The 15,810-nt window shown below is 37.4% G+C and overlaps 1 protein-coding gene across 4 annotated transcripts in view; it reads right to left on the bottom strand.

The window, feature by feature from the left end:
* The window catches only part of LOC122568631 (ecdysone-induced protein 78C), a 132,238-nt gene that overhangs the window by 15,544 nt on the left and 100,884 nt on the right, over positions 1 to 15,810 (bottom strand). For all 4 annotated transcript variants that reach the window (XM_043728576.1, XM_043728574.1, XM_043728575.1 and 1 more), the window contains one exon: positions 9,273 to 9,397. In XM_043728576.1, coding sequence (XP_043584511.1) covers positions 9,273 to 9,397 — 125 coding nt within the window. The remainder of the gene's footprint in view (positions 1 to 9,272; positions 9,398 to 15,810) is intronic.

Here is a 15,810-nt window from a genome sequence, read left to right as displayed (position 1 = left end):
TGGAGTGTGCGATCTCGAAGCTGTTTCAGAATCCAGTCAAGTATTAATGTACGAGAATTTAATTAGAATCGAAGATGTTACAGAGGTAAAGGTTTTTGTAAATTCGTCTAATTAGTTAATAAATCGTTAAAGTACTCGAAGTATTAATAAATACCGAACAGTTTTACGAGCCACGTAACAATTCTCGGACTCTAATCAATTACTTCACCGATTCCGTAAAAAAATCTCAGAACGATGTTTCATTTTTCAAAAGTGTTTTGAGAACTAATTTAATAAAAATATCGTTCTCCATCTATTTACTCTACAGTTATGTATTTCTCTCTACTGATATCGAAACAATAAAAACACACTTAAAATCAAATCAAATAAAACAATATATATATACACACACATATCCGCAATAAAATAATAGAAAAATGAGAAGGAGGGCAGGGAAACGAGAAAAACAACAGAAACGATAAGTGACATCGGTTGAAGGGTCCTCTAAGCTTGCCACTCCGACAGTGCATCAGAGTAACGAAGCAACGAAATAATGGAAGAGACTCGTAGGCGTGCTCGAGCCGTCTGTTCGTTTTACCATCGAACGTATCGATTTATTGGTCTATTAACGATGATATTAATTAATGAAACCGGCTCGTAACGATGCGTTGCACCGACATCGATACATATCCGTCGGCCAATATACCGAATATCGGATAGAAAGCGGACAGTTGTGTTCTCAACAATCCATAATGCTATTTTGCATTTGATATCAGATCGTTATTGGAATCGATACGTTTCATTGTGTATCAGTTTGCAAATTGTCGAAACGTAGCTGCCAAGTAATAAACCTTCCGTTGCAGATTGAATAAATGAATATATACGGTGTAACGTTTGTTTTTATTATCGGATATTCGATGATGATGGATTTGGCGTTAGCTGTATAATTACAGTGATGCGCATATAAATAGAGAAACGTTCGTTATTCTTGTTTTATAGCGTAGAATTTAAAAATAGATTAAATTTATAATCCGACGAGCTTTACAGGCGAGGTACATATTTGAAAGTTACTTATATTTGAGACATTGAGAGCAAAAGTAGACTAACTGCAAACGAAATTAAACAGGTGGAACGTAATAAAGTAAACGAAATTCTAGTTATAGAAGATCGAACCAGGATCTATAGTCTTTCATCTATTTCAAGATTCGTGTACGATAATAATATTTGCTCACATACGCGGACGTACGGAATTTTTGAACGCTAATATTTTGAACGCGTCACCATTTTCGGCGAGGTCGAATCGCGGCCGAAATCGAATCAGACTTTCCATCGCATTAGGAAACAATAATAGGTATTTTATTCCGGTAACGAAGCAGTTAATTTCCAAATGGACGCATTACCATTGCGAGTTGATTTATTAAACATTGGCTCATTGCGGGTTGTTTACAAGTTGACTCATTGAACATTGGCTTATAATTTTACACTATGCTTACCGAGCTGCGCGAGATAAAAACGATAATATGTATAATATGTCTTTGAACTATAAATATTCAAGCAGACGATAATTCTCTTCCTCTCTTTCTTTCCCATTTGCGAAAGTGAAAAATTATTTCGGAGAAGTGTTCGTTAAAATTAATTCCACGGTTCATTTATTATATTATATAAATTAAATCATACGTCAATAGAGATTTATTTCCTCTAAATATTATTAACGAACGCTGTATTTCGTATATCTTGAAAACTTTTGTATATTTAAATTTCCAAAAATTCCAGTTCTTTATACAGTTCATTGAATTTCCTAAAGGCACACAGTTTCGCGAGCAATTTCATAAACACGGAACAAATCTTTTCAGCTTGGCCTTTGTACTTTTATTACGTTCCGTATCTATGCTAACTAAATTGATAAAAATTGCCAGAAAATCTACAAAAACTGAAAAAAAGATTCGAAGTGGCCTTTTTCGTTCGATGGAATTCTCTTCTCTATTTTCTATGGAGATTTTCCAGCTTCTTTTTCCACGAAATCACACATCGATATCGCGGAAATTCCTGAAAATTCTCTCCAATAAAATTGGTGAAATTCTGCGCGTGTACATCGAATCGAATAGAATTCACAAACAAATACTGTCAAATATAAAAATACAATTAAGTCGAAGACATATTCGAACGTGTATAAAATATACATAAAACGTGCACTGAACGGTCAATAAAGTGTTAACGTGTTGATTTCAGGCTAGGCATATCGATTGATCCTACGAAGAATTTCGATAGAGGCGAGTGAGTCAGTGGAACGATGCATAATAAATCAGACTTAAAAGAGGCGAACGCGCCTGGCTAGTAGAAAGGCTTAAATTTAATCGGACAGGACGCAGAGGACCATTTGACCTCCGCGAAATTCGTTTAACCAGGGCTGCAAATTGGAAACTTGGTATTACATGCAAATTCAAAGCGCTTTAGACTATTCGATTAATTAATTTTCGTTGCGTATTTATTATCGGTATTAAACGATGAAATTATTACAATAACGATGTACGAATTCAAGCTCGAGGTCGATTCTCGTTGTAATTATGATGCAACAGAGATTTCGCAAAATCGATATTCCTTCGTATCTCATTGCATTAGAAACATCGACGGATGTTAATAAGAACGAAAATACGTTTTTACGTTAAATGCACGTTTGTTCTCGCATAGAATGTACTGTCGCAATTTTCTGCTTATATTTAATTTATGTCGCAACTTTCGATCTCACCGTACATTTTCCTGTGATTCGCGAAATTGTAACACGATGAAAACAGCAAAAAAGCAAGAGGCGAGTGGAGCAACGAACGTGTATTCGTTTCCAGCCAGGAAATTGGTTTCGTCGTATTGAAAGCGTCTGCATGTTCCTATAAATCTCTGTTCATAGGTTGAAATTGAAGTTAATTCATAAAATCATTAGAGGATTATCAAAAACGCGTGTTTAGAATTCTTCTCTGATCGTGAACCTGAGGATTATAAAGGACTCGTATATTCGTACTATAATCGACGATCTCGTTAATTGCATATGATTATATCAAACATTTTTCTTCTCCTTATTCGATTCGCTGCTTCTCTCACTGCTTCAATCGATTTTGTCTATTCAAACCAATTAAAGATTCGTTATCATGGATGGTTCTATTGAACCAACTAAGCAAACACAAACGAGGAAGTTTTATAGACTCGATAAATTGACACGTTATTTGTATAATTATGAAACGAAGATTGTCTTGAAGGCAATCATTAAAAAGGAAGACAGACATCTGTATGGATAGAAGTAGCGAGGTCAAATACCGAGGTGTAGATAACTCTCTAATTATTTTGAGCAGTGTAGTTGTCGTTGTTTGATTCTATCGTTATTCTATAAACGATTCTACAAATGGGATCCAGATTTCGTAGAAATTTTTCTATCCCCAGCCAGCTCGCTGCAATTCTTTTGATATCAGAGAATTCTGAAAACCAACGCACGTAATTCTCCATTAATTCACTACCAAGCTCGTTAAAATGACGGGTTGCATTTAATTGTATAACTGCTAAAAACATGCAAATACCGGTGACAAAATTAACGTTGACTGTTACTGAAATGGAAACATAATTACATTTACCCACCTATACATTCTCATTACGTATAGTACAACGTACGTGTTTCGATATATGCTATGAATCGATTGTTCTAACGTTAACTTAATATACGTAGACAAAACATTTCCATAACTCTCGCGAACAATTCCTTCAAAACTTTACCATGTATCTCCAAGTATTCTCTTACACAAATACAAAATTCCAACCTATTGATCATTTATCTCACGATTTAGATTATCACGTTTCATGTATACAAAGCCAGTAGATATCTTAATCCTAATGATCGGAAATGTTCAGATACACAAACTTGCGCACTGTGTACGTACATATGTTTTATGTATACAAATTCAGTAGATATCCTGATCCTTCTAATCAGAAATGTTCATATATATATATATATATGTAGTTGTGCATTATGTACGCTTATACGTTTCATACATACAAACTCGCTAGTTATCCTAATCCTCATGACCAGAAACGTTCATATACTGTACACAGTACGCACATATGTGCGCTCGTGCAGCTCGTCCATGTATCGGTGGGAGCGCGAGAATGTACCAATTCACCGTTAACCATGGCCTTAGGGCTTCCGTGTTTCAATCTGAGCAGAGGAGTACCGGCGGATGTGCATCTCGCGGCAAGATTAAGGCACGTACACATCGCGCGAGTCTGGGCCTCGTGAGAGTGCGCTTCCTCACGAGAAAATACGCTCCGCCGGGAGATACGAAACGAACCAACGATTTCTCCGAATCGATACGTTTTCTCCATCTCCGTGTCCCTCTGTGCTAGAGAGATTCGTCGATGAACGTCCGGAAGAATTTTCGTATCGTTCGATATCGCTGGAAGGTGGAGCTATCGGCGAAAAAACGAGCATCGTGTTATACAGGCTGTTTCAAACATTTACATGGCTATCGAGATTTATTTTTCTTCAATGTGTAGGCGTGGTTTAATTTTGCGATGGAAACGTTTGTACGTGGGAAATAAATGCGCGAGTAATGTATTTATGCAGGCGTACATTGATCCCACGCATTTTCTAAACGAATTTGAGATGTTTTTTATGGGTCACATGGCATAAGTTTAATCATGAAAATAGACTTCATCGTGTAATTTAATTGTCAAAGGAGTCTACATCTGTGGAATTGTAATTACCGGTGGATTAAAATTATTATTAGAGAGATGTGAATGTGAAAGGTAGCGAATATTAATTTACAGACATACTGATCCATAAATGTACAGTGTTTCCGACGACTTACAAAACGATTATATCCTTATCCTCGAAATTTTCTGCACCTCTGATTTCACGTATAGAAAGTAGGTATTTTCGATTCTTTATGGGAAATTTGACAGGCTGATATTTTAGAAAATTCAAATCCACTCGGCTAGATCTCACAAAGTTATGAATAAAATTTCTAGATGTCGGGGAAATGATGGAGGAGGAATGAAAGGCGGATGACGTATTATAATGATAGATACGATGACGACATGACTGCTACCTACTGCTAACATAATCACTGATATCTTCGTGGTATTCTTACTTTGTTACTGGCAGGGGTTTTATTAGGAGGACGATTAAATGTAATTTATTCGTTTCAACGGTTACGTGTTTGCAATGGAATTTCGTTGAGAAGGAATTGTGAAAGAATGGCGAAGATAAAAAAGCAACGACAAGGTAACGATACACGGAATAACTATAGCTGATCAGATTTGTTTGCATTTTCGGCGTTAAATTGGGGGTAGGAGATCAAAGTTTCTAGATAATTTGCATTTAGAATGAAATTACACACTTGTTCATGTTACACAGGTTGGAATTTCTCGTCCTTCTACTTGATACATTCTTTTGTGATTTACCATTAACCCTTCACACAGTGTAACCGACAGAGACTCAGGCAAGCTGTTAAATATAGCGTACTATAAATTTCACATCTTAAATGTCATCATTAAACTGTGCATTTTTATGCGTTTATGGGAAGTTTGAAGGCACAGAATATACGCAAAACGTAAAAATATTTCAAATATTCAAATCATAGTATTCGTTATAATATTTAGTAAGTAAAACGACTATCTACCTGGGTTCTATTTTTTAAATTATACTCACAAACATTGCAATCTAGTCATATATGTGACGCCAATTATTGCCATTTATTTTCTACAAAAAGTTGAAAAGCATACGACACAAATGTAAGAAATTTTAGGCACGAAAAGATGATTAGTTTTAAAGTCGTTCATTCTAAGTTCTTCGTTACTTTATTATATCATCAGAAGATTGCAACGAAATTCTTCAAGCTGATAGGAATTTTCTTGCGCTCAGCTGTCAGATCAATGAAAATATTTTCGATACTTCAAATTTTAGAGAAAATATATTACTGAATTAGTAGGGTATCACGGTCTGCTATCATACATTTATCAACATTCAGGCTTCCTGGTAAGCTATATCCATTTGGAAGGTATAATATATTTCGACGAAGTCAGCATCAGTGTGTCATTTCATCCCTAATGAAGCTAGCCGCAATGTTGATGAAACGTTGGAATAAATTTTGCAAAAGTATACAGTTTACATGAGAAAGCTTCGTTTTTGGATACAAATATGATAATAATTTTTAGAAGCGACTAAATTTGTATTATAAATCTCGCGAAAGTGATGGTGTTTGTAGAGAAAACAAAAATTCTGCGTGTTCTAAATGATTGAAAGTTGATTTTAAATTACTATAAACTAAATAGATAATATCTATTTTGAAAAATACCAGATTTCTGTAATTTTTTTACAATGTTATCTTTGCCGAGTAAATAAATTGCAAATAATAATTAAATTGATTGTTTGTAGATCAATCGTGATTTATTATGGTCAGAATGATGAACAGTGAAAAGATAAAAAGTACGAGGTAAGAATATGGTTATTAGAAAATTACAAAATGCAAATATTCTTAGTAAAAGATAGAACAGTAGAAGCAAAGCTATACTTACTCAGGAAGTATAGAATAACCTTGGAATTATTGATTACCCAGTGACATTGACACTGATTAGCACTTAAAGATCGTCCACAGCTTTCTTCTATTATTAGCTGATTATCTGATCAATTAAAACGTCGTGTCTATCGGAAACCACTCTCTAAAAAAAAAGCCCACGGATACTCTAAATATTTTCAAAATACTCGTATTCTGACATTAGCGTGTTTCATTCGCTACGCAAAATACGTTCTAACACGTTTTGCAAAACGTGCAAACAATCTTTAAGAAATTAACGCTCGAAAACCTTTTTCAGCCGCAGTAAAAATGACCGCATAATAAGAATTCGCGAACAATCGCACAAAATACCAGACTTTATCTGTACGATAACAACGACGACACGGTAATAGCACGGAAATGTTTCCTATTGTCCTTCCTGTTTAACGAATCGCCTTCGTTTTTCATTTTCAACGAATAAAAGACACGCGTAATATATCTTGCTAATTTCTTCAGGGTCAAATTTATTAATTTTAGAAAAATATAGTTACTTCTACTCTTTCGAGGAACGCACGTGGCGAACGGATATTGACGCGGTTGACAATACGTATATCTCTGAATATTTTTACGATGTCAAGCTTCACTATCGTTTAATTTATCGCTTATCATACCGAAAGCTATGTACGTTGAATAAATAGAATTTTTCTAGTAATTAGACTCATCGTTCTACACAACCGATAAAACTATGACGAGGAATATTGGGTTGACAACTAAGTGATTGGGATTTTGTCAATACCACCTAATGACAAAAATCTCTCAAAAACCATAATGTTCGAATGAAGTTACTGTGATCCGAAACCTGTATTCTTACATTAATAGAATTTGAAATATTTTGAAGTAAATAACTCAACAAAAGGACCATCTATCGATCATGGCAATATCTTTTGAATGGAAGAGTATACATATACGTACCCAGTATCCTTATCCTTTAGTTAGTTTATATAGTTATCCTTTAAGCGGTTAAAGAAAGAAGGAAGGAAGAAATAAAAATCGGTAGAACACGAACTTCGCCGCGGAAAACGCGTATTGCGAATTGCACTGTCGCGAACGTAATGAAATATTATCGGCACGCCTTGAGCGCCGTTAACGATCCATAGAGGCTGATGGGTTGCCGATCATCGACTTCTTTCGCAAACCGTCGATGCAGGGACAATTCGTTTCTCTTCGATAGTCGCGATCGACCATCTTGCCAACGTTAATTATACTCAAACGTTAGTGAAGATATATGACGCGGGCGATTAATAACGATCCTAGACAATGCTCAATTTATGGCTCATAGGAGACAACGCTTTTAACGACATTGGTACGCCCCGTTGCGAATGCTGCTCGGTGGATCGCAGTCTTCGATCGTTTTTCATGGAATAGGTACACTGGAATATCCTTTTTACAACGATTGCCTATGGAGAGGTATTTGCGTTAAGTTATTGGCTTGTCCCATAGAAAACTTCTTCGTTTCTCGGTGTTTTAAAGGACTTGAAAGAAGGACGATGAAATTGTCTAATTTCCAAATTTTCAAATTCTCGAATGTTCGAATCTTCGAACGTGAGGATGACAAGTGGGAAACTCGGTGTTCGCGAGAAGCACGAAGATATCGACCATTCTGAGCCTTCGAATCCACGATGTAACGAGAGTACCTTTCGTCGAGAAGTGCGCACCTTGTAAGGTTCAATAAAATACGAGCGATCATAGGCGTCGTATCTTGTCAGCTATAAATTCGCTACCTCGTGTCGATTTCTTGGTCTCTCAGTTCGTTCGAAAGTCGATGGCAATAGGACGAGAGCGTTCCTTCCCTTCCGAAACGGAGGATTCGCGGAAAAAGAGAGAAAATAAGCGAAAGTGGTAATTGAAAAACGAGGCATGGGTTAGCCAGAAAGAGAAAGAGAGAGAGAGAGAGAGGAAAAGAGAGAGATGAATAAACGAGAAATGAAAATAGGAGAAAAAGCGTTACACATAGCAGAAAAAGGAATAGAACGGTAAGGAGAACGATCGAAAGTAGTCGATACTAGCAATGTACAGACACGTCGAGGAGGAGAAATGATATTTACAACTGCGATAATTTTCCCACAGGAAGCGATACATCGAAGGCGATCTTATACGAATTATACTTGGCGATAGAGGAAAGTTTAGTGCATACGATTATGTTTCTCGGTGTAGGAAGTTTCGCGAAGAGCATTTCTCGCGTTGTATCTTCTCGAACACGATGCAATATATCACCGTGCGATAGTTATCGCGAATCGATAAAATTAACGCGAATTTCTTCCCCGACATTACGGTTCTCGAATTTTAACATTTTAGAATCGCCTGGTGTTCAAATTTTGTTGACTTTCAAATTATCAAGCATCGAATTTTCAAGTATGAAATTTTCTGACGTTCAAGTACGAGATTTTGTAACTTTAAAATTTAGAAGTTCCCAAATTACGAAATATCCAACTATGTAAATATTCAAATCCCCGAGTATTCAAATTCTCGAATATTCAAGTTTGCCAAATTTCCAAATTGCAAGATCTTTTAATTCTCAGATTCTCAAAATTTGTAATCCTTGTGTTCTTAAATCCTCGAAACTCTTAACGCTCGAGTTCCTGAATTCTCAAATTTCGTGACTTTCGCAATCAAAGAATTCCAAATTATTTAACGTTTAAACGTCCAAACTTTCGGGAAGACCAAAGCACAATTATGAACGTGATACGTTGTCATACTCACTTTGCAGCCCTCGCAGCTGGTTACGCCGTAATGATAACCGCTCGCTTTGTCACCGCAAACTCTACAGGCCACGAAACTCTTCGCGGGCGTCGAACTGTTCGAATCGGCAGCCGCGTAATGTTGCTCTGGAAAACAAAGCAGACAGAGCTACGTTATGTAACGTGATCGTCATCCGTAAAACTAGTTAAACGTTCTGCCAAATGTATCTCTATTCCCCCTTGGAAGTAAGAAACCTATACGAAAACCTTGTCTATAATGATCAGGAACAAATGGCACAGAGTACACGATGATTTATTTCATTTATTTTTATATTTTATCCAATATTTCATAGCAATTCTGACGAATCTCTCATATATTTCCACCTACCTTTTATTCTAGTCAGTTTTGACGGTGTCGGCTATTGTAATCGTTGAAATGAAATTAGAGCTTCTATCGCAATAATTTAATATCATAGCTTCCTGCTCTATCGTACAATCCACTTTTTATCAGAATCAAATAATTTAATAAAATTGCAGATTTTTCCAAGCATTTAAGAATTCCGATTTTTCCCACTTAAACATATAAAAGTATTTGTAAGTACTTAAAAAATATACGATGACATTTATCTGAGGTATACGTAAATGAAATACAGAGATGCTTAAAAATATTCTTTTCGCGTTTCATATAGGTCGCATATAATTCGCGATCGAAGCATAAAAACAGCTTACGGATCATAATGTGTCGTGCAATGTTATGAATTATACATAAGCAGGATAGCATCGTTAATTATCCGTTGTTTAAGATAGCATTAGCGTGGAGTCGAGCATTAACATTTAACGATACAGTTGGACTAATTGTGAGTGGTTAAACGAAACGTAATAAATTTTCTCGCATTAACGTCGTATCATTATTTTCGGACTGGAATAGTCGTATCATCTGCTCCATATCGTAACCTCGTTTCACTCGAAATTGTATCTATATAATCCAACCGAGAACGAGGTAAGAAACATTCTTATATTCTCTGATCATCGATTCAATACGTTCTCCAAACGAACCTCATCGAATCGCTCGTAAACATGCTTCTCAATGTCGAGTTTCCACGCGATCATCGCCGATTCGAGCGCAGCGGACGAGATCACGGCTCGCCTTCCTTCTTTCTAACGACCAAAAAACGAGCACAAAGCGCGTGGAGCTAACGGAATCGCTTCTCGATGGAAATGGTCACGCGTACACAGACTCCAGGGAGAAAGAACGGTGGAAAAAAGGGCGACTATCGGTTCTAGCCAAATAGAGTCGAACAACGGCGAAACGAAGATAGACGCAGGGAAACAGCGAGAAATACAGAGATAAGGGAAGTGGCACGGACAAGCGGACTAGGAGAAAGTGAGATGAATCGACGAGATACAGACATTTGAAATAAACGCGAGAAATAAGGGACAATTATACGAGCGCATTGACAAAGAAGATGGAAGAGAACAGGATAGAAGACTGTTAATTCTAATCAAATAAAATCGAAAACTAACCGAACACAGACAAACGGCTAGCAACAGACGGAATAAGAAGGAAACACAGGGCAAGGTAAGAGCAACAGAAGGAAAGAACAGGACGAAGAACCGAATCAATTCTGTTCGAATAAAATGGAACACCGATCAAGCAAAGATAAAAATACGAGATCAGAAGGAACAACAAAAATACCGGACTGTCAGACAGGCTAAAATAAGGGAAGGCAGGGATTAAAGAAGAAAAGGACAAGAAATACGTTGGAAGAGTATGTACAAAGAAGAGTGGCGTCGTGTCAGGACGACGATGGTACGAGAGCGACGTTCGTCCGAGGCACGGGCTGGTTTCTTCCATTGGACGAGGAACAGGCCCGTTGCATCCATAATGCAACGACGGTCGGGAACGCCACCGAGGAAGGGAACAGGCTGCTGCTCCTGCTGGCGCGAGGCTCGCAGCCACACGCGGTGGTTCGTGTAACGGAAAGCTCGCGTCACCGTTACAGAGAGAACACACCACACAGCCTAGGGAGAACAGCGAGAGGAAGAACGAGCGGACGAGACGAGCGGAGCGAAGAGGGAAGGAAAAGAAAAAGGAAGAGGAAAAAGGCGAAACGGGGCCGTCCGCAAAGGGAGTGCACAGGGAACCGTATAGGAGTAGTCCGCAACATTATATATACCGTTGGACTCTCGTGAAACCCCTGCCAGAAGACGTGTCGTTACGTGGCCAGGGGTTAGACAGAGATCGATAGACAGAGAGAAAGACTGATGAAAGGAAGATGGCGGCGAGAAGAAGCAGCGACGATGGGAAGGATGGATAGGAGAAGTACGCCGTGCAAAAGGGAGCAAGAAGAGTATAAGAGACCGAGGAAGGAGCAGTGTAGTTGATCGTAGCGTCTGGAAACGGGGCCCGATCACCGGCACTGTACTGCCACCGATGCGATTTTACGAAGCCCGTAATGCTATCGAACGGTACCGAAATTTTTCTACCGCGACAAAGACAATCACGGGAAGGACAATCACAGTCGAGCACGAGTCTTCCTCTTATTGGAAGTGCAACTATATCCATTCAAGTATAAAATATGATAAAAGTAAAAATATGTTTCGTTTATTATTTGTCTGGAATCTACGTAGTACATCTACGTTTGCAGGAACTGAAACCCAATTTGAAAATTGATTTATCCTTATGAACTTGCAATTGTGCGATTTTAGAAATCTGTAATTAAGAAACAACTCGTTCGACGCATTTGATATCGGAGATTTTGAACGGAACTCCTCCGAATGATTCTGAAGAATTTTTGGATTTGTAATAAAAAAATACGCGAAACTAATGAATCTAGGAATAAAAAAAGAGAAAAGGTACTTTTTGGACAACTTTTATTTAAAAGTACGCCACGGCGTGCGCGGTATGTCACTGGGCATCCGTAATAATTTTGATGTCGGATGACCATGTGACATATCGTGTATGTCATCCGAGTAAAATACCGTTTTAGCTAAAATTTCGGAAAGATAAACGCGCAGGAGGTAACGATATTTATTTCAAGACTGAGAAAATTATGTAACGCGTATACAATTGGTATAAACGTCATTTATTTAACTTGCAAACCAGAACAGATACAGGAAAAGTATAAAAATTTTATTAAAACATCGAGATACATTTATACGTATGGTTAAACGAAAGAAAAATTGTTTAAAGTAATGCGAATCTTAAATGACCCTCGTGATAATTTTTGGAACAGCCTTCCAAATATAAACTTGGATTATCTCTGCAGAATAATAATTAATACTTTTCCGTATCCCTGGAGTTTTTCACTAAAAATACTGATAACATACGTTTGTTGCCGTTAAAAAAATTATAAAATAAAAATAAATTAAAAAAGCTCTAACCCTACGAAGATCACAGTGGATTTTCACACACGTCGATTTTCTAGTTTTATCGTCACCTTACGATTAAACAGCAGAATATTGATCAGACGTAAATGGAAACGATCTACCAGATTTAAAGTGGAATGTTTAGCCGACAAGTCGAAGTTTCGTGGAAGGTAAACGTAGCAATCATCGGGACAAGCTATATTTTACTACCCTCGATACTCTAATACTATGGCGAGCAATATTTCCAAGATTTTAAAGAACACGAAAAACTACAGTGAATTACAAAAATTACACGAAAAAGAAAGACGAATACAAATTTTCACTCGATCGATCGACAACGTACAAACTACAATTTTTAAATTATTTCCTTGGAAAAAATATAGCAAATGATCTTCTACGTTCTTCTCTTCTCTGTAAGCTTTATGTAAGAAGATAGTAAGCTCGACGTATCCAAGTGTTGAAAACTGTGCAGTAGTCAAGGCGACCCTGCCTAATCAACGGTGTGTGTATTCTTAAACGATCGAACGCCGTGCCAACGCTCTCACACGTTCGCACGCCGATACATTGTAATTTATCGCGGTCCCGGATGGTCTGTAATTTCCAGGGACGAAGGCGGAAGTGAACGCGCCACACCGCGCACGTAATGACGTATACTACACCACCGGTGAACCGAAGTTTTTCGGTGCTTCTTCATGGGAATTCGTTAAGGCGTACCGTATTAACGACGCCTTAAACGGTCGTGCACGAATAAATTTTCCCGCGTACCAAACTTTTTACCAGCGAGCTCGTTTCCGTCTTGGAACAACGAGATTCATCGCGGCCGAGCGTTCCACGTATGCAAATTAGACACGAAACGACGCTATCGTATTTCCCTACGTTGCATGTACTTTCTGCTGTTTTAATGCTTTTTTCCTCCCATCTTTTTGCCCCTCTCTCCTTCCCTCACCGATTATATTTGACAGAAGTGGAAGGATTTAGCCGAATTGATTCTCTTTGCGAGAGGCAAGTCGATTTTGTTCTTTAGGTTTTATAGAGATTTTTACCGTGAACTTCGCTTGGCTCGTGTACACTGCCGCTCAACAATACACGGACACTCGTTTATGTCTGACAGACTGTAACTTAATTGCTAAGATGGAAACGGGAAGATCCGGAACGATTTTATCCTTCGTTAAAACTGTCACGCCACGTTACAATGAAATTTTAGTTTATATGCGTTAGGTGCACGTTTCGGAGCTGCTTTGTCGTTTAAAAGGATCACATTATTCTTGGTTTATATATAAGAAAAAGAAACTTTAGAAAATATACGAAAATTTACATCTTATGTGCTATACGTATGTTTAAGCCTATCAGAAGTTTGAAATTTTCTCAGTTTCGTTATCCAGGCGTGTAATTAGCGTTGAATTCTTCAGAAACAGGTACTTCGTTTCCATAGATTCGCTTATTGAAAGGAAGTAAGTAACGAGATTTCAAGGAAGATTTTGAAAGGTACTTGTTGCGTGTCACCTTTTTTACTTTTCCATTTAGTCAAAAGAGATAGTTTCGAGTTAATTGATGTGACTTTTGCACGTTTCACACATCTGTTGATTCTATAGAAAATTATTGGATGTTACTTTTGGTCATTTGTTCGCTGTCAGTTCATATATTTTAATAATATTCATGTAATATATATAAGAGAAAGCATAGGAGAATCAGATAAAGATGAGGACTACTGTTAAAGAATTAAATAAACTTTCCTTACGCGTGTATGATTGATGCATTCAATCGATGTTCTTCCGTATATACAGCTAACTAACAAAATTGGGAATCAGTGCATTTTATTGCTTAAAATAATTTCTTCTATCTATTAGCCTGTTAAAACGTGCATGAGATGAAATTCTAAGAAAAACTAATCTAAAATCAACTCTATTTTTAGATATACAAAATTAAACACTTGAAGATTTCTAAATTCGAATTCAATACGAAGTTTGTTTAAATTTAAATATAAACTACACCCAATACGAATGAAAGGCTAATTCACATTGCTTTCGCAGCATTGAAATATTCATCACAAGAATTCTATTTCTATTTCAAGAATTTATCGATCGAACATACATAAATATAAATACCTAAGTGATAACATGTGGCACATAATAAATTGAATATATTCGAAGCAATTTCCAAAGATACAAAGTATATTATCTCGGATCTACTGGACAACAAATTCTATCTTTCATCGAACTCTTAAGGAAGACGAAACAAAGACTTTGAGTCGTTCAATTTTTTTTCTATATTTCACTGTGTTTTTAACAAGCTTGACCGCGGATGCTCGTGCATTTATGGGAAACTTAATGCTAGAACAACCAACGTATACTTAAACATACCACGTACAAATAATTATCATGAAACCAATGCGATGCTGATAAAAGGGAATATTTCGGACTATTTCTAGAATTTTAAATTATTGTTGATAGGATGACTCCGCGATTACAGTTTCCACTGAGAATTTCATTCCTGCAATCATAAATATTTATAGAAATATAAAGTTACGTAAACGTTGGTGGTCTGCTAATATATTTTTCGGCCAAGGTTTTTCGCGAATGCCCATACGGTCCCATAGGGTTTCCACTCTGTTTTGCCGAGTGAAATATCCTCGGATGTTCGCGGCCACGTACTGAACGTCCATCAATTCGAGGTACTCCCGTGAGGAGAAAGTTGGTTCGGCCGAGCGGAATTTATAAGCAGAAATAGAAATTGTGCCTCTGTTCCGCGGAATATTACCGAGGCCTGGGGTGGTAAGTGAAATGTTAAACGCTGTATGATTACGAACTGAATGTACGACCAACTATAAAAGATTTACGGTCGCGATACACAGCTACAAACATCGTGGGTCTCCCCCGCGTGAAAGTCGACGGAGAAAACGCGACGAGCGCAGATAAGACGCTGCGCGATTCGTCGTCGTGACCAGATGTATCGATTGCAACCGCTTCATAGACGAAACTTATCTTCGGTATCTTTCTTTGATTGCCGCAGAAGCGAACCTTACGTAAGTGGATGAAAAGTATCGCCATTGTTTAGAGTTTTATGGTATTTTCTTTGGACGTAGATCGTAATTCCATTTGCACGTAGATGTTAAGTTACAAGTAGATCGCGGATGTTTCTGCATTTGCGAGAAAGCAGAAGCTTTAGAAATCCACAGAATTCATATTTCATCG

This window comes from Bombus pyrosoma, linkage group LG6 (genome assembly GCF_014825855.1).
Source record: "Bombus pyrosoma isolate SC7728 linkage group LG6, ASM1482585v1, whole genome shotgun sequence".
NCBI lineage: Eukaryota > Metazoa > Arthropoda > Insecta > Hymenoptera > Apidae > Bombus > Bombus pyrosoma.
The sequence above is the reverse complement of the archived record's forward strand: the minus strand, read 5'-3'. Positions and strand labels throughout refer to the sequence as shown.